This window comes from Saimiri boliviensis, chromosome 15, assembly GCF_048565385.1.
Source record: "Saimiri boliviensis isolate mSaiBol1 chromosome 15, mSaiBol1.pri, whole genome shotgun sequence".
NCBI classification, from domain to species: domain Eukaryota; kingdom Metazoa; phylum Chordata; class Mammalia; order Primates; family Cebidae; genus Saimiri; species Saimiri boliviensis.
Genome location: NC_133463.1, coordinates 81367724 through 81391340, shown reverse-complemented (window position 1 = coordinate 81391340; position 23617 = coordinate 81367724). Strand labels below are relative to the sequence as shown.

The following is a 23617-nucleotide window of genomic DNA, read 5'->3' as shown; positions in this document are numbered from 1 at the left end:
TCGGCTCTGAAACACAGCAGCAAGAATCTGCACCTCTCACAGCTTAGCTTACCGGGTGGCATTCTCCAGAGCCCGGGAAAAGGAGGCGTAATCATCTGTGGAGTGCTCCAGGGAGTAATACCACGTAGCAGCAGCCTCGACGCGGGCATCGGAGTCCTCGCCGCCCAGGGAATTCTGCAGCGCTTGGTAAAAGGCTGTTTTGCTACTGGTCCGGCCTTGACTTTCCTCAAATTGCTAGGAAAAAAAAAAAAAAGACATGAAATTCCCCAGCTGAATTCTGAAAAATCTAAATCAGTGTCCCCCAAGCCCTTGCTCTAGAATTTTCTCTCTGGGAAGCAGTGGAACATGGTGTTAAACACGAGTGTTGAAGCCAGACTGTCTGGGTTTGAATCCCAGCTCTGCCTCCTTCTAGCTGTGTGTCCTTAAGCAAATGGCTATGCCCCTCTGTGCCTGCCTTCTCCATCTGAGAATGGGAGTGCCTGCCACGTAGGACTCTGACAAGCACTTAAAATGGAAACTGGCACTTTGTAAGTGTTCTGTTCATGTTCGCCATTGCTGAAGACTGAGAACAGGTCAAACACCCGAGTTTCATCTGCTTTACCGGCTGCTTGCTCAGCCAGCTCGTGGGTAACTATGGTCTGGTTGTGTTAGGAATGCTAAATTCCGTTTCATTCATGGACTCTGTCACTCATCATATGAATGCTTCATGCACACTTTCATATGGATAGTCACACTCTTCACCGGGGCCAACAGTGCCCCAGGCTTGGAGAAACAGCCATGAACATGCCGATCAAGCTCCCTGTTTCTTGTTCCAGTGGGCAGGTGTGGAAAATAAGTAAATAAATGCATAGTGTATCAGGAAACAGGTCCTACAAAGAAATATAGTGCAGTATAAGAGGGACAGGTAGTGCTGGGGCTGGGGCTATTTTGCATAGGATGGCCAGGGAAGGCACGCAGCTCTCTGGGGCATGTGTCCAGATGAGAGCAACTTTCTCTCTTTCTCTTTCTCTGCCTTTCTCTTTCCTTCCTTCATGCTTCCCCTTTTCTCTCCCTTCCCTCACATCCTCTTCCGCTCTCCCTCTCTCTCCGTTTCTCCCCTTCATGCTCTATTTCTCTCTGTATTTCCCCTCTCTCTGTTCTTTCCTTGTCCTGGTGTTGCTGCTGTCTGCATTGCCAATCACTGCCTTCCCCCAGGACCCAGTTTCCTCCCTTCTGAAGACAAGGGGCTGGGGAAAGTCTAGGAGGCAGCCCGGGTGTGAGGTCCAGCCTCCTGGACCCCTGCATGATCCTGTGCTATGTGTTTACATATTTCTAGGACCTTATGTAAATGGTGAAACGTGCATATCAGCACACTCTGGTGTGTTTAAATTGCTTCTCCAAACATTTCCAAACACACAGGATCTGTGGTTAGAATTCCAGTAGTAAGCAATCCTTCCTGGGTAAGCAATCCCTCCTGGGTGAGCAATCCCTCCTGGGTGAGCACATCCTGTCCTGGGTGAGCACATCCCCTACCGGGTGGGCGCAGCCCCTCCTGGGTGGGTACAGCCCCTCCTGGTAGGGGACTCTTGGCCCGGCTGAATGAGAAGCCAGGCTGAACCATGCTGGCGGACTAACTGATCCTTCAGGACGACCAAAGCCAGGAGTGCATGCAAAGAGGGCTTCATTCTCTATCAGTAACATTTTAATTATTGGAATAAATTCTGGAGCAAATATGAAATTGTGAAATCCAAAGAGTGAATCTGTGAATATTCATCATATCAGTGACCTTTAGATATTTGACCATGATCATGTAAGTTATTTTACACATACGGAATACACATGGACACACACAGACCTGAAATGGCATTCACAAATAATGTTCACAGTCCATACACCTAGCATCTACAATGCATCTGAGAGTTTCCATTGTACTCTATCCTAGTCTAGTCTGTTTTAAAAATGCTCACCTGCAATCTATCACATGGACCCTACAACCTGCTCATAGTTTAGGGGAAAAACTGCATTATATTCTCTGTCCTTTTCTGCCTGGAATATTTCATTACAAAAATAATATTAGTAACCCACTGGCACCCCTCTGATTATTTCTAAATTTTGTGCTGTGCATTTCACACATATGTTTCAAGGATATATACATATATCAAAATAACCAGGTGAATTGAGCATGACGTCATCCCATCTGACGAATCACAATTCTGAGGCAGAGAGAACCTATCTCGCTTGTTTAGGGCCACACAGACAGGATGCATGAGGCAAGATTGAACCCCAGGTCTTGCTGCTGCTAAGAGACAGGCTTGTTCTCCCAGCTATAGCTTAAGCAGTACCCCACATCAGAGCTGTGGATGCTGGGACTTCAGCACGCAGAAGGATGGATGCTTTGCCCAAAAGGTGCGTGGCCCAGAGCAGCGAAAAGAGCATTGAGTCTGGGGTCAAAACTTAGGGTTCAAATGCTGTTACACTTGGGAGATTTGGGAAAGTACATTTTTTTCTTCTCTCTGAGCCTGAAACCTTCCAAATGTGAATGTATTGTGTATATTCATATGTCTTCTGTGAAGACGAAGTGAACGAAGCAGTCACCTGCCAAGGGTCCCCACTAGTCGTGGCTGGTTGTCTGTGGGTGCCAGGACATCTCAGTGCAAGGGACAAGGGCCTGGAGCTGGCAACCAAAATTTGGGTTCCATCTCTTGCCTTTGTCAGCTGTGTGACTTCTGGCAAGTCACTCAACCTCTCTAATCCTTAGCCTTCTCAAAGGCAAAGGGAGTTAAGTAAAATCTGCTTCGCAGCATTGTTCTGAGAATGAGAAATGACCTTTTGAAGCACCTAGCTCAAAGTCTGGCATATAGTCCTTAATAAAAGAGATCTACTTTTATCCATCACGGGTTTCACCGTTTTCAATCAGAAAACTGAAGGAGGAACACAGGACCCCAAATTGCTTTATTAAATGAGAAAAATATTTAAAAAGTGCTGTGTATCTATCTTCATGGAAGAAGGCTCTCTTGCTGCTATTTCTATTCTAATTCCTTCATACAAAGAATATGAATATTTGAAAAACTGTGCAAGAAAATGTAATAGCTCGTTCCAGTGGCCATTTCAATGTTACAGCCTGTTTGCTCAGCTCTGAGCTGTGAGCAGGGAGATTGGGGGATGAGTGAAGGCGGGTGGGGCAGGTGGGGCAGGTGGAAGGCACCAAACTCGAGGCCCAAGTACTGCTCACAGATGCTTTATAAGAAGGGATCCATAATGCCCCCACCTCAGATACTGGGTGGGTCTAATGCCCAGGGCTGGAGTGCAAGCGGAGAGAACTCAGTTCTGGGAGCCCAGGATGGTACAAGGACAAGGGCGCAGTGGCACTAAAGTGGGTTCTCCCCAGGCTGCTTTGCCACATGGGAGGCATCATCCGCCTTCATGTCTTAACATGAGGGAGCTATGCTGAGAGCTGGGCACCAGGACCTCCAAGTCCCAGCACCCGCTATGTGGCAATCACTGGGCAAACTTGAGGGAGTGGCTTCCTCTCTCTGGGCACCGTTTTCTCATACATAACATAAGGGGGTCATAGTGAGACCCCTAGCCAAGACACCAAGGCCTCCTGGGCTGCAGAGGAGTAAAGCAAGTTCATGAACTATCTCCTCCCTATGTAATGCCATTTGCTGGAACTTAGAGGAGACAGCTTAGTGGTGAGAATGATGCTGCCTGAGTCATGTCGGCGAAGGGAGTAGCCAAGGTCAGCACAAATGTTACACACCAAGCACCCATCGTGTGTAAGATACTGTGCTGGCCCCTGGTCCACCTCTCCTCATTTGCCCCCGTAACTATCCTGAGAGGGTGGACAAGGAAACTGGCCCAGAGAGGCTAAGTGCTGTCTTACAGGGCTGATTAAGTCATACAAGTGGGGAACAGATCCAGCTGTGCATAGTCCTTGTGACGGGCTGCCACTGCGCCTTCAATTTCTGTAACTCATGAGAACTAGGCTGCAGAAATTGTCCCAAAGTGCCCAGCATGTGTGAAGAGTGCTGTTTCCTCAACACCAAATGTTCTCTTACTTTTAAGGCTTTGTACCTGCTGTTCCTCCTGCCTAAACACCTTTCCCTAGTTTGCCTGGATAACAGCTGTTGAACTAGACCCATGCTTTTTAATCCAATGAGCATTACAGTAGTCTGAAATCTTGATGAAATACAGATTCTGACTCAGCAGGTCCAGAGTGGAGCCCAGGAATGTGCATTTTAACAAGTTCCCAGGTGATGCTGATGCCATTGGCCTGGGGACTTCACTGCCAGCAATAAGATTATAAATAGAACATCCAGGCTTTGCTCAGGGCTATGTTCTCCAGGAAACAGGACAGATAATGGTTGAAAGGGCAGGCCCTAGAGTCAAACTACCTGAGATCCAATTTACTCAGGATACCTGCCTTGCAGTTCTGGGACCCTGAGTAAATTGCTAACTCTCTCTGTAGCTCAGTTTCCTATTTACACAAGGTGGATAATGAAAAAAAAAATGCCTATTGTGTGAATTACCTACAGATTCCAATGAAACATGCATTAAAAGGTTTTAGCACAGTAGTTGACACATGGTCAATAAATGTGAATGATGATTATTAACTTGTCCCAGGCTAAACCAGGGGCCACAGGTGCTGTGTTTATTTGCCTATTGTTCCAGAGTACTACATGGCAAAGTGGCAGGGATTATGTCCATAGCCCCAGTGCTCAGTATGTGACAGGCATGTCATAGGTGAATATGCTTTGGATGAATAGCCTTTGTAGAGATAATACAGGTTAGAGGTTGAAAGTAGGACTCTAAAGTCAAACGTCTTGGGTTTCAAATTCTAGACTTGGAAAGGTCTGGGCTTGGAGGCTAACTGTACTACTTCTTAGCTGTATGAACTTGGGAAAGTTATATAATCACTCCGTCTATTTCCTCATCCATAAAATGGGCACAACAAATTACCCTCAACATAAAGCTGACCTGAAGTTAGAAGAGGTGAAACCTGCAAAGTGCTTAGCACTGTGTCCATTGTCATTGTTGTTAGGTATTTGTAGACCCAGCCTTGAGCCCAATTCAGACAGGCCAGGGAAAGCCCATGTCTAGAGAGAAAGATCTGAGCAGAGCTTTGTCCACCCTGAGGCTGAACTCAAGCACCTGGAACCCCTTTTCCAAACCCTGCAACAAAATGATTGTCCTCAATCAAGGATGGACCCTCCTTCATGGGTTCTGCAGAACCTCCTTACAAAATGAGCTTTTAGGAGTGCAGGGACACCAAGCCCTGGGCATTGCCAAAAGAAGATTATAAATCGTTCTACTATAAGGACACATGCACACGAATGTTCATTGCGGCACGGTTTACAATAGCAAAGACCTGGAACCAACCCAAATGTCCATCGATGATAGACTGGAAAGGGAAAATGTGGCACATATACATCATAGAATATTACACAGCCATCAAAAACGATGAGTTCGTGTCCTCTGTAGGGACATGGATGAACCTGGAAACCATCATTCTCAGCAACTGACACAAGAGCAGAAAATCAAACACCGCATGTTCTCACTCATAGGCGGGTGTTGAACAATGAGAACACATGGACATAGGGAGGGAAGCACTACACACTGGGGTCAGTTGGGGGGAAATAGAGGAGGGACAGCGGCGGGGAGAGGAGTTGAGGGGGGATAGCATGGGGAGAAATGCCAGATATAGGTGAAGGTGAGGAAGGCAGCAAATCACACTGCCACGTGTGTACCTATGCAACAATCTGGCATGTTCTTTACATGTACCCCCAAACCTAAAATGCAATAAAGAAAAAGAAGTCCCTCTGGCATAAAATGGTCTATAACAGCTTTACAGCCAGGTAGCGGGAGGGACGGGGCCCAGTTTATGTTTCCATGAGGTTGAGATTAGAGTTCCATATTTTGTGGGGATCTCAGACACTAATTGGGTGCAGCCTTGCTGACTGGTCAATATTTTGGAGATGACCCAAAAGTTATCTCCCAAATAGTGGGAGACAAATTCCCAAGTCCCAGTGGGGTGCAAGGGAATGTGAAGGGGCACATTTTCAGCATGATCTGGGACACACATTCCTTCATGCTTGGCAAGGCCTGAGCACAGATGCCATTGCCAGTTTAATTAGAGAGTCAGCAGGTGGGGGCGGGGGCCACTGTGTGACTGTGTGCACTGACTCCCACGAGCTGTAATTACAGGCGGGGTCTGCCTTAGACAGTAGATTTGTTACAGGCAGGAATGACACAAAGGGCTGTCATGAGCTGGCCAGTCCTCGGTGTGTGCTTTTAAACGATGGCCATGAACACATCCTAACGAAAAGTTAGATCCTTCTGGAAACACTGAGAAGCTGCACAGGGCTTCAGCATAAACCTGAATGTCTCGAGGCCCAGGGGATTGATGCGAGATTTGGCATTTGAGAGACCCGGGTTCAATCTAGCTCTGTTCTGTGACCTCAGATGATTCACCTCCAATGAACAAATGTGTTCAGTGGATATACTGTGCCTTCATTTCGGGTCAGTAAAATGGGGTTGATGTTAGACTAAAACGAATTCATGATTATAAAGAGGCTGACACATGGGAGACAGTAAATATGACTTCTCTCTCCCCTCTAGTTAGTAAATGATTAAAAAGAAACTCAGCACGGCAGGTTAGAATGCCCTTATGTTCATGCCTAGTGATGTCCGAGAGACATGATGGGAACACATGGCTGCAGGTCCTTGCTCTTCAACGTACCATCCCTTCAACAGCTATCCATGGAGTGCCTGCCTGTGCCAGGAACAGCTCCCAGCATTTGGGACACATCAGTGAACAAGCAGGCTCTTCTCTGCCTGCATGGGGCGTCTAGTTCTGTGGGACATGCTGACAATATACAGCACATCTATGTTATATGGACTGTCCAGGGGTGATAAGGAGGAAGATAAGTGCACAGCACGGGGAACCGGAAAGGGGGCCAGGTTGTGGTTGGTGAGGGTCCTAGTTGTGCCCTGGGGAACGGGGTTAAGCATCGTGGAGGATGGTTGAGTCCAGACTGGAGAGGGTAGGGGTCAGACATGTGGACACCTGGGTGAGGGGGAGCAGCGAGGCCTGTGGGGTCAGTGGAGTGATGAGGGCAGAGGAGCAGGGGTGAAGCCAGAGAGAACAGAGGGCTGGCTGGCTGGGACAGCCTCACCCTGTCTTTTGCTTCACACAAGGCCCAGAAGAAAGGCTCTCCCATTGTGGTTTGCAAATGTGACCTGCCAGAGAGCACGGAGCACAGAGCAGGACAGGCTGGGTGTCCTTGCATTGGCCCAGGCACTGCAGGGTCTCAGTAAGGAGCCAACTGGCCCCTCAGCAGTGCTTCCCCCAGCTCTGTCTCCTGCTGCAAACCCTGAGGCCAGCGCATTCTGCAGGCCACACTGCCCTCTTTGCAGGGAATGGCCCTTCCTCCTCTTGGACTGAGGGCCCTCCTCCTCTCTGAGGCTGTCTTTGCTGCCCACATCTCTGGAGCGCCTCGCTGGGCAAACCTCCTCCTGCCTCCCCATGAGTCCCGCACCCACCGAGAGCTAAGGTGCCTGCCTGGAGGTCCTTAACAGGAGGGTCTCCTCCATCTGTTTGATCCAGATGCTCCCAGCCTGGTGTGCATGCTGAGAGCATGCCTACATGGTGGTCTTCAGCTGTTTTACAGCCTCTTTACCCTATGGCCATCTGGCTACCCCAACCTCCATCAAGGTCACTGATGGCCTTGCAGAGGCCCACCAGCAGACGCCCCATCCCCCCACCTCTCCATCTCCTCCTCCCAGACGGCTCTGCCTCAGGCTCATTTCTGGAGTCCCCTTCTGCTATCTCTGCCTACTCTTGAAAGCCAAGGCTCCCAGCTGCCACCCTTTCCCCTTTTCCTCCCCTTCTGTCCACGACTGCTTGTGGAATGGAGCCATTTCCTCCTCTTGCTTCGAGGATGACCCTGTTAGGCTAATGATTCCCGTCTCTTTCCAGTCTGACCCTCACACCTTCATATCCAAACGCCTCACATCACCTGGAAAACTCTCAGCCCCCTCAAACTCAACATAGGCACAGTTTAACTTTGTCATCCACGTGTTCTTCCTCACCTCTAGAACCTTCCCCTCCTATTTTCCCACCCTTAGTGACTAAGACCAGCTCTCAATTACCTGATTAAAACACAAGTATTTCCCGACTGCTCCTGTGATTGTTCCCCTCTTTCCCTACATTTTGCTGTAGCCTGTTCCTACGATCTTCCTCCGGAGTGAGACCTGCCCCCACCTCCAGTCCACCCCTACGGCTGTCCTGGTTCATGGCACATCTCCTCTACCCACACTGGGGCAGAGGCAGAGGTGCTGCTCCTAGCAGGGGCTTGGGGGAGGAATGCACTGTACACAGATGCCTGTAGTCAATTTTTCCTTATTGATTGTGCTCCAACTTTTGAAAAATGCTTGTAACATCACAGGTTTGGGAAGAAGGAGACACAGAGCACCTGCTTCTTGCAAGACTATTTGAATGGATGAGTGAATGAATAACTGAATGCTCCAGAACTCTCTAGAGCTCTGAGGTAGATGGAGACACAATACTCCTTTGCTCATTTGAGGAACATGAATTAAAGACCAACCTTGTGTTGGCCAGAAGCTGAGGATTCCAAATGAACGTGACACAGTTCTTGTCACGGAGCAGAGCTTGGTGTAGCCAGTGGGGTCAGCTGATGAATGAGCAAAGTGCTCTGCGAATCCTGGGCGGCCGTTTGCATCCAGTGGAAGGCATCACGCAGTGGAGACAGGAGGGGTTTGGGAAGCAATGTGACCCGGTCCTCAATTCGTCTCTTCCCCCAGCCCATTCCAGTCAGCCTTCCCGACACTTCACTCCGCTGAGATGGCCGTCATCAAGGTCTCCCATGACCTGCAAAAGCCCACTCTCTGCCCTCATCTCACTGACTCTCTGTGACATTTGACCTTTGCTTCCTTTTGGAAATGCTTTCTTTTCTTGGCTTTTGTGACACCACATTTTCCTGGTTTTCTTCCAAATCTGTATCTACAGTTCTGACCTCTCTACTGAACTCCCAACTCATGCGGTCAGCTGCTGACGCAAGATGTATCCCAAATCTGATCGTTTCTAACTGTGACTGTGTCTGCAGCCCTAATTTACTGGCTCACCCCTGGACTTCCACAGCAGAGCCCAATCTGATCCCTACTTCCTACGTCACATCTCCTAAGTTAATTTTCCATATGCCTGCCAGAAATGTTCCTTTTTAAAACAAATGAATCAACAAAATCACCTTCTATTATTAGCTTGAAACATTTCAGTACCTGCTCACTGCAGGGAGAATAAAGTCACTTTTCCGATAGCCTTCAATATCTCATAACCAGTATTCTGCATACCTCTGACTTCCTCTCCTCCAAGTCCCCCAACTGGCCCCAGGATCTCCTAGCACTGACCTCCCTGTGACCTCCAAACAGCCAGGGCCATTCCTGCCCCAGGGTCTTTGCACCAGCTCGGTACCTCGATCCAAATAGCTGGCTCCTCATTGCTCAAGCATCAGTCCAGAAGTCACCTCCTCTGAAAAGCCTTCCCTGACTGCCCCTAAAGTATTTTCCCCATTCTGTCATCTCCTCTACAATGACCCCACTTCAGCATTCTTCAGGGCATGTCTAAGATCCGAAATTCTTTATTCACTTACATCGTCTGTGTCCTTTCACGAGAATATGAACTCTCCAAGTCAGGGGCTTTATCTGTTTAGGTTACAACTTTTCCCTCTAAAGCCTAGAAGACAGTCCAGCACACAGGAGCCTCTAAATAGTCTGTGTTGGACAGATGTTGCATGGGTTAATGCTTGAGTGACTCCTGGCTTTACACCCACTGTGGTGTTAAGGGAAAAGACCTGACTTCTCCATCAAGCACAGCTGGCTCAGGACTGGGGGCTCACTGCACTTTTAGGAACTCATGAAAGTATTTTCCTTCTAATTTGTTTTAAAATCAGAAGAAAAAAATACCTCACTCATAGGCGGGTGTTGAGCAATGAGAATATGTGGACACAGGGAGGGGAGCATCACACACTGGGGTCAGTTGGTGGGGGGCGAGGGAGGGACAGCAGGGGGTGGGGAAAGATAACGTGGGGAGAAATGCCAAATACAGATGATGGGGGGATGGAGGCAGCAAAGCACCTTGCCATGTGTGTACCTATGCAACAACCCTGCATGATTTGCACATGTACCCCAGAACCTAAAGTACACTTAAAAAAAAAAGTCAGTTAATAAAAAAAAAAAGAAAATGTAACGATGAATCTAGTCTGGTTTATATTCATCTTTATACCAATGCAGTCATGAAATACAATTTTTAATATTTTGGGGAGGACAAGTCAATCCTTCTGATCCTCAGCTTTCTCTGAACGGTAATCCCAGTTCACAGGCCACTGGGGAGAATTAGGCAAAGTGACGTTCAAGTGTCAGCTGTGAGGGGTAATGTGGGGTTACAGCTCCAGGGTGGAGGGTTTACAGTGTGTGAGGGCAGCCTAGAGCCATGAGACCTCCAGGGCTCTTTGGGTGTTGGGAGACACCTCTTTTGCTTCTTCTGACACTGCAGGAGACAGAAGTTGGGGGGGGGGGCGGTCTCAATGTGTCCATTCAAAGGCTGAAGAAACTGCAGCTCAGACTAGTTCAGCAACTCTCCTAAACGGTGTAGTTAAAACTAAGAATTGCGACCCATTTCCCTGAATCCAGGTCCTCGCGATGCCCTGGGTTCAGACCCTAACACCCACCCATCCCTGAGTGCTGGGGATTTAAGGCAGCAGTGCCTCCTTTCAGGAAATTGCACACACGCTGGAAACTCCTGCATGCTTCTCTTACTATAATCTGTCACCAAAGGCTGGATATTCCTGTGCCGGGGCTCGTGCCAGCGCCTCGGCTGCCAGGTGCTGCTCTCCAACTCTCACATGAGCTGCCCTCCCCCAACTCCTCCCCACAGGGCCCCCACTCCACCTGCTCCCAGACGAGGCCAACTTGTGGCCAAGCTCCGGGGCACGGCGGAGGAGCTCTGTTTCTGATTTTTCTCGCCTTCCTTGGAGATGCCTGTGCTTGGAAAGGAAGGCAGAACATTGCATCTTGGAACAAATCTGCTTTTGATCATGCAAATGAATGCCTGGTTAATGTAGGCAGACTGTCAATTTCACCAGTTAGAAAGAGAAAGGAAAGGGGGGGAAATTCCCCATGACAGCGACTGATGAAGAATTTCAATAGAAAGCTGCTACTTCAGAAAATAAGATCATTTGCCGCGAATGGAGAACATCTCAGGCAGTCCTGATGCCCCACCGGTAGGTTGCTAACTTTGCTGGGTGTCATTAGGACTCCTTGGGTGAGCCATAGGTGGCCAGGGGTGGTATGTGTGGAGGGCTCAGAGGGACTTGATGGAGCCCCTACCCACCCTCTGCCTTTGGCTGGAGGGAAATGGGTGGGTCTCTGCTGAGGTGGTGGGTAGCTCCAGGGGGCAGGACTTGGGGCAAGAGGCTCCACTCCTGTCCCTCCATGACTTCCCTGGGAAGCTGCATTGCATGTTTGTGGACTGGGATCTGGCTGATACTTATGCAGCGCTGGCATGAGGAGAGAGCATGCGTTCGTGTTTACTACCATTTGGAAAATCTGTCTCAGGTCAGCTGAGGTGGTTCAGAGGTTCAACATTCTCTGTGTTCCTGCTTTCTGTGGATAACTATTTGAAGAAGGGGCAATAGCTTTGGACACTAATCTTAATCTTAATATTAAAAAATTAAATGAAAAAATGAACATTTATTGAAGCCAAACTATTTTCCAGATATTGATGTACATTTGAATTCTTGAACATCTTTATGAGAAGATTTACTAATTATCTCCCAGTCTCACAGATAGGGAAACTGAGGCTCGGGCTCTGGGTAACTCGGATGCTTGTGATTGCAACCCAAGGACCCAAGACATTCTCCCTGCTCTGTTGACAGATGACCCAGGAAGCAGGGTCCTGGTCAGTTCCTGGCTATTGTGTCACTCAAGCTGACAGTGCTGCTATGGGGCCCAACGGCACCTGATATCCATCTCCTGAGGTCTTGGAATAGACATCCATCTCTCCTTATTGTATGTATCAATGGTGTTTCCATTGTTTGCCTTATTTATTTTCACCTGACTGCAAGCCCTTTTTATGGGAGGAATTCAATTTGTATTTTATACTGAAACACCTGGTCTAGCATCTGGCAGCTGGCAAGTGACCTTGTAAATATTGCATGACTAAACAAACAGGTGTTGGTATTACAGAAACATGCTGGACACCCTGTTTAGGTGGATGTGGCAATTTACTGCAATTGATAGGTCTTGTTTCTCAGCCCTAGATGGGGGAGGAGGAGCTGGGTGGGTATCAAAGGACAGAGGATGGAGTAAAAGGCATGGTCGGGATTGAGGCCCTCTGGTACCTGCTGATGGTGGTTGGACCCAGGTGCCATGGAGCCTTCTGTGGAGGGAACAGAAATGCACAAACCCAACTCTAAATTCAGGTTGGGAGCAGGCTGAGGCAAGGGAGGGCAACCAAAGGGCACACTGGGATGAAGTCCAGAAGGAGCTTCCTCACTGTTGGGAGGGTGGGAGCATAGCTCGTAACTCAGTTTCTACTTAGGCATCCACTGTACCTTCTTGCAGTTCTGTGTGGGGCAGAATCCTGAGGATCTCTCTGAGCAATGCTTGCATATGGTAGGGGTAAGGTGGTGCTAGCACATCCCTGTTCTTGTGTTTAGCACAGATGGGGTCATGGGTAGAGACCCCCTGCTCCATTTGGGGTCAGAGACATGCAGTGGAGACTTGACTTTGCAAAGGACTAGTTAGCTGACCTAGAAACTGGTAAACCTGACTAAGCCTTTCTTCCTTAGGAAAAAATAAAAGGTGTTAAATACTGGTTCATGGTTCCCTACCTCACAGCCATATAATTGAGATAAAGTAAAGTAAGAGCCTGAGTTACTTCACTTAGGATAACCTCTAAGGTTATTAAAAATAAATCAATAAATGACTACAGAAAAAAAAGAATGTGGGTAAAATTGCAAAGCCTTTTGCACATAGCAGCCCTTATTCTATCTGGGTTTGCAAACATTTCAGTACCCAGCATACTGTTGATGGTAGATGGAAGGCTCTTGGAGAAAGGCCTGGCTTTTTCCAGAGTGCTGTCATGGAAAAAGGATGACTTTAGAGGCAGACAGAACCTGGGTTTGAATTCTGGTTTTTCTCTGAAAAATAGTAATAATAATCTCCACTTTGTAGTTGTGAGGGTAAATTATTTCATTGAAGACTTTTGGGTTAGGGCCCAGCATATAGTCAGTTCTTCATATTTTCATTCATTCATCCCAGTGAATGTTTACTGTGTGCCTGTTGTGTGCAATGTGTCTAGCAGAACTGAACACATTTTTAGGCACCAGAGATATAGCAGTTTCAAACATTCTAGTTGGGAAAGAAAGATAATAGACAAATACATAATACATCAAGAGGTATGAGTGCTGCACTGGGGCGTGGGATGTGGGGATAGAGAAGGCTAGAAATATGGCTTCCCTCCCAATCCAAGTGGTCAAGCAAGGTCCCTCTAACAAGCAAACCCTGAAGGAAGTAAGGCAGTGAGTTACCTAGGGGAAGAACATTCCAGAAGAGAAAACAACAAATACCAGGATGCTGATGTGGGATATGCTCAGCCTATTTGAGAAACTCTAAAGGGGCAAACCACAGTGAGGCAGGAGGGAACAGCAGGAGCTGAGGTCAGAGAGCTAACAGGGGTAACATCAAACAGGCCCTGGCAGTTAATGGAAGACTGGATTTTCCTTTGCATGAGGGAAGGCCACTGGAGAGAAGGCTTGGAGTAGAGGAGTAAAATGGTCTGAATTACAAAGGGATTGCTCTAGCTTCCATGCTTCTCATAGATTACAAGAGGCAAGACAGGTGTAGAGAGAGAGAGAGCTGGGGGCTACCAAAAAATCCCCAAGAAAATGGCTGGATCAGGTGGATTTGCTAATAAAATGCTGGTAGGATATGAGACAGCAGTGTCAGGAATGACTTGTGGTTTTGAGCCTGAGTACGGAAGGATGAGTTGTTTAGTTGCTGAGTTGTTTGCTAAGATGGGGAAGACTACAGAAGAACATGCTGATTGGGGATGGGAGCAGAGGTGGAATTCGCAGTCCACTTTGGTTGTATTATTGATGAGACACTATGAGACATATAAGTGAAGATGTCAAGTGGACATTGGCTAAACCAGTTCAGAGTTGAACGGAAAAGTCCAGGAGGAATACATTTGGGCACAGACACATGTTTAGTAGATGTCCACGTGCAGTGGCACTGAACTGTGAGCTGGCTTCTAATGCCCCATCAATACTCTCCTACTGCAGGTATTCCTCCTCACCAGTCAGCACCTAGACGAGTTCTCAGCAGGATGCAGGCTCACAAAAGCTGCTCAGTGGCTGCACTAATGCATGTCACAAGGGAATGAATGAAGAAGTAAAGCCAGAAAGGGACGGTCTAACCAATGAATAAATGTGCTTGGGAAACACTGCCCTGTGGTTGGTGTCTGGGATGACTGCTGTGGAGTAGGGCTAGGAGTTGCTCTGCTGTGCCCTCAGAGGGGTTTCTCTATCTGGGGACGCCTGACTTCACTGCTGGCCTCCCCAGCCAGGCCCCTGTTTGGCAGTGAGTCTCCGGCTAATAGACCTACCTTTCTTTGCAAGTGAACAAAGTAAGCTTTCTTTAAAAACCTTAGAGATAAACTCAATGAGAAGAATTCAAATGCATCCTTGAGTAGAGATCCCAGTCCTCTGGATTCAGGTCCCTGGCTGGACTGGTTAAGGGATTCAGGACAAAGTTAGGACACTTCCAGATACTCCTGGGACCATGCTTAAACCAGGGAAGCCCAAGGCAGCCACAAGTACAGTCATCCCTCTCACAATGAACAAGCATAATCAGAAAACATGAGCCTGGGCTACCCTCTGGACACCATGGTCCCAGATCTGCCAATAAGAACCACCGTCCTCACCATCCCTGATGGACTGGATTTCTACTGCCTTGGGAGAGGTCTGGGAACTAATCACAGGGCCTCCCTCCTCCCTAGCCCCATCAGCCCTTTCTAGGCTGATCCCAAGGTTCCTGGAAATATAAAAGTAGTTCTTCCTCTTTCAAAAGTCAAAGATGGCCATGGTAAGTTTTCAGTGCATGGTCCAAAGAACCAGAGCTGTAAGGACACAGCATCTTCTGTACAGAGACTGTGCCTCCCCCGTAGGACAGTGTAAGATAGTGAGGTGAGTGGGAAAGAGTCCCTGGTCAATGGCCAGCTCCATCCCAGTCTGCCCATGCCTCAGAGAACTGTCTCCAGGGCAGAGAGTGTTTAGGGGCAGCCAGGAAATACTAAGATTAGAACTTCCATTTCTTTCTCATGCTTTAACATTCTTTTGTTTCAATAAAGGGTTTATAATAATTTGGAGTATTAGTACTGGAGTACACATGTATCTAACTTATACTTAAATAACTAAACTTACTATTTCCTAACTGATGAGGGGCTTGATGAGAAGCAACTTGAAGACCCCTGTTTTAGAGACTACAAACTGTGAGACACTGGAGGAGAGCGGCCCCTTTCAGTCTTTCCTGAATGGTTGTCTTGTCCAATAATAAAGTCGCAGCCCCTCGGAGTGAGGGCTGTGCTGTATACGAGTGCTTGGCAGAAAAATGTTCAAATGGACTAGGTACAAATGGTACTTCGCCTTGGCTGTGAGTTAGCCAGATGAAAGCTGAGGGTGACTAAGCTCTACTTGACACCATCCCCTTGCAACACACACACACACACAAACACACACACACTCTCACACACTCACACACACACCCCCTCAGAGAGGACTCTATCACTGCTCACATGCCACAACCACCCTCCAGATGGGAATCTTCAGAAATCAACTTCATATTCTAGCCTCACCAGCCCTGCTTCTTTCTCTCTTTCTCTCTATATACATGTACACATAAATGTATATAATATGTAACATATTATGCATGTCTCTATATATACAGCAATAGTAATAATTCATAATATTCTTTCTCACATCTCTACACCTCCAGAGGTAGCCAATGTTAATTGCATGTTGTGAATCTTTTCACTCCATTATCCTTCTATGCAGAAAATATACAAATATACACATTTATAAATATAAAGATATGTACAGCTTGGTTTTTAAAAATATGAATGCTATCTTAATTTCATATTCCTCTGCATCTTTTTTGTCATGTGTCACAGGCATCCCTTGAGCCAACAGAGATAAATCTAGCTCATTCTTTTTAACATCTGCATAATATTTAATTGTATCTTAATTTAGTCAACTATTTCCCTGTTAATGGACATTTGAGTTGCTTCCAACTTTTTGCCACAATAATCAATGCTGCGATAAATACTCTTGTATATATATCATGTAAGACTGGCGCTTTTATTACCGTAGGATAGAGTCCCCAAGGTGAAATATATTACCCAAAAGAAATAGTATTATCCAAAGGAACTCAGGATCCTGTTGGTTGCTTTCATGATTTAATAAAATCTCAGTTACGCTGCCTTATATTCAACAGAGCCAACAGAGACCCATGACATGTGTGTGCAGGGGAGGGTGCTCTCTACCCATGCCTGGAGTGGTCCTCTCTCTGTGCCTCATGCACACAGGGCCTCCCCTCCTCCGGTCTGACCACCTACAAGGCTTTGGTCAAGAGCAGCATGTCCAAGGCAGGGTGGGGCAGGCAGAGGAGCCTGTGCTCAGCCTCTTCCAGGGCTAGCCACATCCTCGCGAGTGGCTGTGACTGCTGGCGAGAGCAGGAGCTGTACATTCAAGCAGACTGCAGACCTCACAGCTCACTCCCACTTCTCTGTGCCTCCAGCAAGCCGCACAAACCTGCGTGTTTGCCAGGTGCGTTGTGCATACTCTCTTTACTAAGAAATGTAACGAAGGCTGGTGCTTTGGTGTCTTTTTCAGGATTGGGAAAGGTGATGATTTAATAAGGGTCCCTTCACCCCCCTGCCTCCTAACCTCTCAGTTCTCGGTATGACAAGCATCCTTCATGAAATAGGGGTGGCGTGGCCCAGACGTGGGTCTTCTAACTCAGAGCCCTGAGTTGCAGAGCTTCTGGGTCAGCTCCAGTTTTCCACAGTGATTTGTTCACAGCTGTAATTTGTGGATGTGCCTGTGTTGCTCACTATCCTGCAAGTGTCTGATTTCTGAATCCCCCCCATTACCACCTCCTAAACTCACATAGGCATTGCACACAGTAGTTATTCAGCAATTGGTCGATATCTCTTGATCAAGTCAGACACTGAGGTCCAGAACCCTTAGGAAATGCCAGGCTGGAGATGTCCAAGGCCCCTTCCCTGCCTACCTTCACAGCCTTTGCTCTGTTGATGAGCCCGTCATCCTGAGAGCTCCCGATGAGCAGATCGACCTCTACCTGTAAAGTCCTCTTCAGAGCTCTAGCTGGAGCTTCCCGGAGGAACTGGCTATCGACCACAGGACTCCAGTAGTGGAAAGGGCCACTCACGGCCAGGAGCTGCATTGGATACAACAATAATCAGTTGTCCTGGAATAATCAGTTGCATTGCTTTGGATAATGAGGTCTTAACCATACTGAATGCTAAGGCTGGTTATTCATCAGGGACTCTACTGGGAAAAAATGACCAGGACAACTGGCAAACAGGACACCATGTGACAAAATCAGGGGCTGGAAGGTGAATGAATCTCACTCTTAGCAATGATGGTCTTCAGGGGAGCATCCCAGAAGTCACAGCAGATCCCCAGGGAGGGATGGGTAAGCCTGACCCTTTAGGTGGGTGAGAAAGGCAGGAGGGGACAGTGGTTGAAGAGGAGGCAGTGACTCTAACAGGTGACATTAACCAGCTTTGGTTGTGATCAAATTAGCCAGCACTTAGGGGAGCTGAGGATAAGACCTGCTCCAATTCTGTGAGTCCAGATTCATTGCTAAGATGATCAGGCCATCAATTACAATAACAACAATTATTCCTGCTAGTGTTCCCTCCATTAATGCGAGCACCAGCCAGAGGCTTGGTTGGCAAGCAAGAACTTTGCAGGCTAGAAAGGGAACACATAGCTGTCTCATCTAAGGGAGTGAAGTGGTTCAAACCCACTGCCATCTGTGAAGCCATGTCTGCAATGCTTGATACATGTCGCAGTGACCTGTTAAGGGTTTGGTCCCCTGCCCACCATGGTCCTGGCATGGACCAAAACCTTTCATATGTGTTACTTCATTTTCTCCTCCTACTCTATGAGGTATGTATGACTATTCCCATGTTATAAATAAAAACAAATTGCAGAGGCATCTGTCTACCCTCAGTCCCCATGTTTGAACTGCTGCAGACTGTGGCACGTGTCCAGCTCTGGGGGCTGGGGAATGTGTTCCAGCTCCCGCTGGTGGTTGGCCTCATGTGTGCTACAGCTGGGGTGGGTCACACCTCCTTTCTAGGTCTTAGTTTTCTATTTGTAAAAAAAACCAGAGAATGTCCCTTCCCAAATTGTACTTAAGTGCCCACCTTGGTCTGGGCATCATTGAGAACATTGGCAGGTTTCTGGCGGAGGCAGGACATGACTTCTTGGCTGGATGACATGGGGCAGCTGACCTCCTTTGCCAAAGCAACTGCCTGCTGCTGGGCTCTCTCGTGGCTGATGATGGCGGCTGGGGAAAGTGCGGAGCCTCCCTGGAAGAGAAAGCAGGCTCAGGGCTGATGGTCCAGGGCATCTCTTGCTCCTGCTTGCTTGGAGACCTCAGCATCACATTAGGGCTGTGCAACTTTCCTCCAAGCTCGGGGGTCCCAGGACCCATTCTGGGGATGCACACAGTGCAGAGGTCATGACTGGTCAACAGCATATCAGCATGCAGTGTGGTATTGAAGAGGTGCCTCCCTAGGCCTCAGTTTCCTAACCTATGAAGTGAGGGCGTGGAACCTTCGGTCTTGGCTGTGCAGATGAATTTGTATATACAGGCAACAGATTGATGGTTCTTTAACAAGATCAGAGATCGGCAAAGTCCTCTGGGAAGAGAACTCTGCAAAGATAGAACCATCTCCCACCATCACCCCCAAGGGGGCTCCTTAAGTAGCAAGCTTTCTTGGCTCCATTAAGATCGAGTTGGACTTTAGAATAGAAGCCCACCTAGGAGGTAATGAAAACAGTCTTTGTAAGGGTAAATTGCTTCATCAAACTCAGCGTACTCTCTGTTAAAATAACAGGTTTCTTCTTTCTAATGATGTTAAGTGGTAGGAGCTGGGTTCCAGGAAGTTCATCTCTGCCTGGATTATTGGTAGAATTGGGTCATCTGCCCTGGGAGGAACAAGTGAGCTGAGTGGGGTCTTGACCAGCGTGCAATTCCAGGGCACATCCTCTGTGGGTCTCCCCGTAGCTCAGACACTGGCTGCGCACTGAAGGCTCATGCATAACCAGGGGAGGCAGTGGTGGCGACACCAGGGCCACTGCTCTTTCCCATGCTACTGTCACTCATGGTAATAACAGCAACCACTGTGGATCGAGGACTTCAACAAACTCACTCAAGAGGTTCTGTATTTTAACTAATTGGATCCTCACAGCAACTGTGTAAGTCAGTTGCTCTTACTGTCCCATTTAACAGTGATGTAGGAGGCAGAGCTGGGATCTGACCCCAGTGGCCAAACACTTAGCCACTGTGAAGTGGACCTTTCATACAGCTGGCAGGTTCCTGATGAAAGGTGATGACCCTGTTGTTACAATGATCTCTGTTAACTGTCAAGTTCAAGAAGGGACCTGCGCCTAGGGTCAGATGCAAAGCCGGACAGTCAGAATCTCAACCAGAGGCAAGGAAAAACACAAGTGCATGGAATTGGGGGATCCCAGACATGGCCGTTGTGAGACTGGTGTCGGAGAAGCTTCTGTAATGGCTCTGGGCTTCTCAGAACAGGCTCGGCAACTTGGTCCATAGACTCCAGAAAGGGCTGGGATATATACATGGTTTTCTGTCCTTAACCACTTAGACAAACTCTGAGTCTCCTGGTTTTGCTTTAAAACAAAGCAAGGCTCCTGTGCTACACGATCTATAGCTAGGGGCTCACTCTGATCTCCAGCATCTTGAAAAGAGAGAGAATCCTAACTCCCAGGATCCTCTGAGAAGCAGCAACAGTCAAAGTAACCTACTCAGCCAGGCCAAGGCTTGAAATTCAATGATCCAAGGAACAAGGGTCAATATGATTTGGCCTACTGTTGAGTTCCTGGGATCTCAGGTTTATTTTTCTAACAATGAACAGGGCAGCTTTTCTGAGAACCACTGGATGTACTTTAAATTAAAAACAAACAAACAAACAAACAAACAAACAAACAAAAAAAACCACACATACAGAGAGAGAAAGCATACACATACTCAAAATATTCAAGCTCAAAACTCCACGTTCTGAATGGCAAAGTGCAGAAGGTCCTGCAGGCAGGCAGACAGGAGATGTGAGTGTCAGGATGGGGCCCCCTCTGACAGTTTCATTATTTTCTTCAGCTATAAAAAGCCAGGGATCCTGATCTGGTGAGGAAGTGGTTAAAGGCATGGGTAACACTGATATTGCAAGATGGCTTAGAGAACTTTTCTTTCTCTTAAAGTATTTTGTTTAAATTGATGTTTCTGAAGGAAACATTTTTTCACCATGGAAAATTGGTGTTTAAGCAAGACAACGGTCGACTCCGCCTTCTCTTTAAAGCATCCGACTAGAGACAAAGCACTCGGGGACAGAACAGGAGTTGCTGGGCTGAGATGTGCAGAGAGCATGGGTTCTGGGGCAGAAGGGCTTGGTCTGAACCCCAGCTGCGTTACCCCTGATGAAGTGGGCTTGGGCAACTGACCATCTGTGATGAGAACAACACACCAGACTTCACAGTGTCACCGCAAAGATGCTTGAGGCCAGGTAGCTGAAGAAGGGTGTCCTCTGCACAGTGGGAGCGATGGCTGCACTGTGGTTAGTGCAGTGACATTCATGGGACCTCTTTACACAGGGTGTAAAGGGATCAGGTCTTCTCAGTCCACCCAGTCAAACCTATACGTCCACAGCTCTGGGCTCTGGCTTTATCTAAATCTGACCTATCTATTCAATGGCAATAAGTTTCTGCTGGTTATGTGTGTGTGTGTGTGTGTTTGTTTGTTTGTTTAACTTTAAAAATAGTTCGGGCCGAAACCACAATTGCTGACCACTGCTTTCTTTTTTGGGGCCTCAGAACATGGTGAGCTGCCTTGACCTCAGTCACTATGGTCACTCTGGAGTCAAGACCTTCCCCTGGCCACGCACACATATCCACACACACAGCCACAGACGGAAACACACACTGCAATCAAAGAGTTTATTGCTATTGCTTCTCAGAGGATCCTAGGAGTTAGGATTCTGTCTCTCTTTTAAAAATCCTGGAGAACACAGTGAGCCACTGGCTGGAGATCACATAACACAGGAGCATTGCTTTGTTTTAAAGCAGCACCAGGAGACTCAGAGTTTGTCTATGTTGGTTAAGGACACACACACACCCCAACAGAGACATACGTTTACACACACATATGCTTACATGCACACATGCTTACACACAGAGCTACAGACAGAAAAACATACTTACATGCATAAACACTGCCACAGATGTAAACACACAGTCATAGAGACATACTCACACTGAGATACGCGCTTATACACATAGACAGGATCACATAAAAAAAAAACACAGGCATACACTCATGGACACAGGGAGACCCGCACTTAGAAAAATACAGTCATAGAAACATCCAGCTACAGAAAGAAATACACACCCACACATATACACACTTACATAAGCACAGAAAGACACACACAGTCACCAAGACACACACACACAGTCATAGATACATATTCAATTATATACACACACAGACATACCCAGACACCTACAGATAGACTCATACCGTCAGACACATCCATACAAATACACATACACACAAACACACACATACATAGCTGCCCTTGTTGAAATGAACCCTTGGGCATTTCCCAGGAAGAATACCGCCTGTAGCCTCCCCAGAGCAGCTCCAGTAAGCAAAGCAACAAGGATTAGGGTGGGCAGCTCCCCGGACAAGCAGGAGGCCTGGCAGCCCTGCCCTGGGGCATTTGTGCCTCAGCGGGTCCTCTGGGTGGACTCCACCTCCCTCCTGGAACCCCCTGCACTTCTCAGCCCCTCCTTGGAACATGGATCTTCATCTACAGTGGCGTCTGCCTCACGGGGAAAGGGGAAGAATGGGAAGCCCAGTAAAGAGGTGCCCAGTGAGTTCACCATCTATCAGGCACTGCGTGGAATCAAGGAGTTAATTCCTGCAAAGCCCTTGCAGCCCCGCACAGACACAACAATGAAGAGGAGAAGGAACATCAAGCAGTACTTTCTGTGTACCTGGCACTGAATGTGGGCCGTACATGTTCTGCGTGGGTTGTAGAAGAATGTGTATAGGCAGGGTTCTCAGAACAGCCCTGGAAGCTGCATAACAACAGTATCATCTCAACTTTGAGGGGGCTCCCGGGTAGAGCTGAAGCCACTCCTCCCAAGTCTCAGAGCTGGGAGTGGCAGAGCTAGGATTTGAACCCAGGCTGCAGGCACCAGAGCGCCATGTTCTGTTCAATATGCCATCTCATGCTTGCGTTGGGCAGTTTCTTTCTGTCCCTGTGAGAGCATGAGGCCAAAGCAAAGTACAAAGCTCATGGCCCTGGTACCAGACAGACTGGGGTTTTAATTCCAGCTCTGCCCGTGGCTATGATGCCAATTCCTTTTGCCTGTCTGAGCTTCCAGTTCCTAACCTGTAAAATGGGGATATTATGATCAGTGTTCACAGAGCTGAAGTGCAGATTAAACGAGACAATGGAGGTAAAATACCTGATGTGTAGTTTGCACTCAAAGTTGGTTGTATTCATCATTAGGATTGTTAGTATCCATGGTTTAATGCCTGCAATGTAACTTGATGAAACTAGTTATTACAACCTAGGCTCATGGGAAGCAGGTCCCTTGAGCTGCCTGGTTTGGGGGCAGGTGCCTCTATACACAGAGCAGCTGCAGAGCTGGTAAACTTACTTCCCTGTCGTACCACACATGGGCCAAGGCACTTTCTTGTCGACTCATGATTTATTTCCTGCCACAACACTATGAAGTTAGATCAGTTAGGAAGGACTGTCTTTTCAGGAAGAAATTCTCTGCTGCACAGAACCTGAACCCAGGTGTTCCAACTTCAAACCCAGGGCTTCTCTCTGCATCTCCTGGGAGAAACCAGATGTGTGACTTTTAGGCCCTGACCAGACCAGTGGGCCTCTAGAAACTTAACAATATCTAGCTGGCTTATTTACTCTATTTTATACCAGGCAAAGTGAGTCACAAAGAAGCATAAGTCTCAAGCTCCAGTTAGGTGGAAATTTTTTTAAACTGTGGACTGTATCCAGCAGGACACATGACTGGTAACCTCCGGATGAGCTCTGTGCAATCATCAGCAGTAGTGAGCCAAGAATTCTGTGCTTTGGAGATTCAGGGGAGGAAGGGACTTCTGGGCACTAGGGTGGCTCAGAGGAAGCTGCAGAAAATCACTAGGACTTGCATTGATTTCTATGGGAGGAAATAAATGGGAAAAACAGCATGGGTGA

General features: G+C 47.7%; 1 protein-coding gene across 1 annotated transcript in view; it reads right to left on the bottom strand.

Moving 5' to 3' along the window:
* Positions 1–23617, bottom strand: part of TG (thyroglobulin) — a 273908-nt gene that overhangs the window by 26048 nt on the left and 224243 nt on the right. Inside the window, exons 42-44 of the mRNA XM_003933694.4 lie at positions 18512–18676; positions 17347–17514; positions 53–234 (exon numbers count right to left, since the gene is read on the bottom strand). Of these exons, the coding sequence (XP_003933743.2) occupies positions 53–234; positions 17347–17514; positions 18512–18676 (515 nt within the window). The remainder of the gene's footprint in view (positions 1–52; positions 235–17346; positions 17515–18511; positions 18677–23617) is intronic.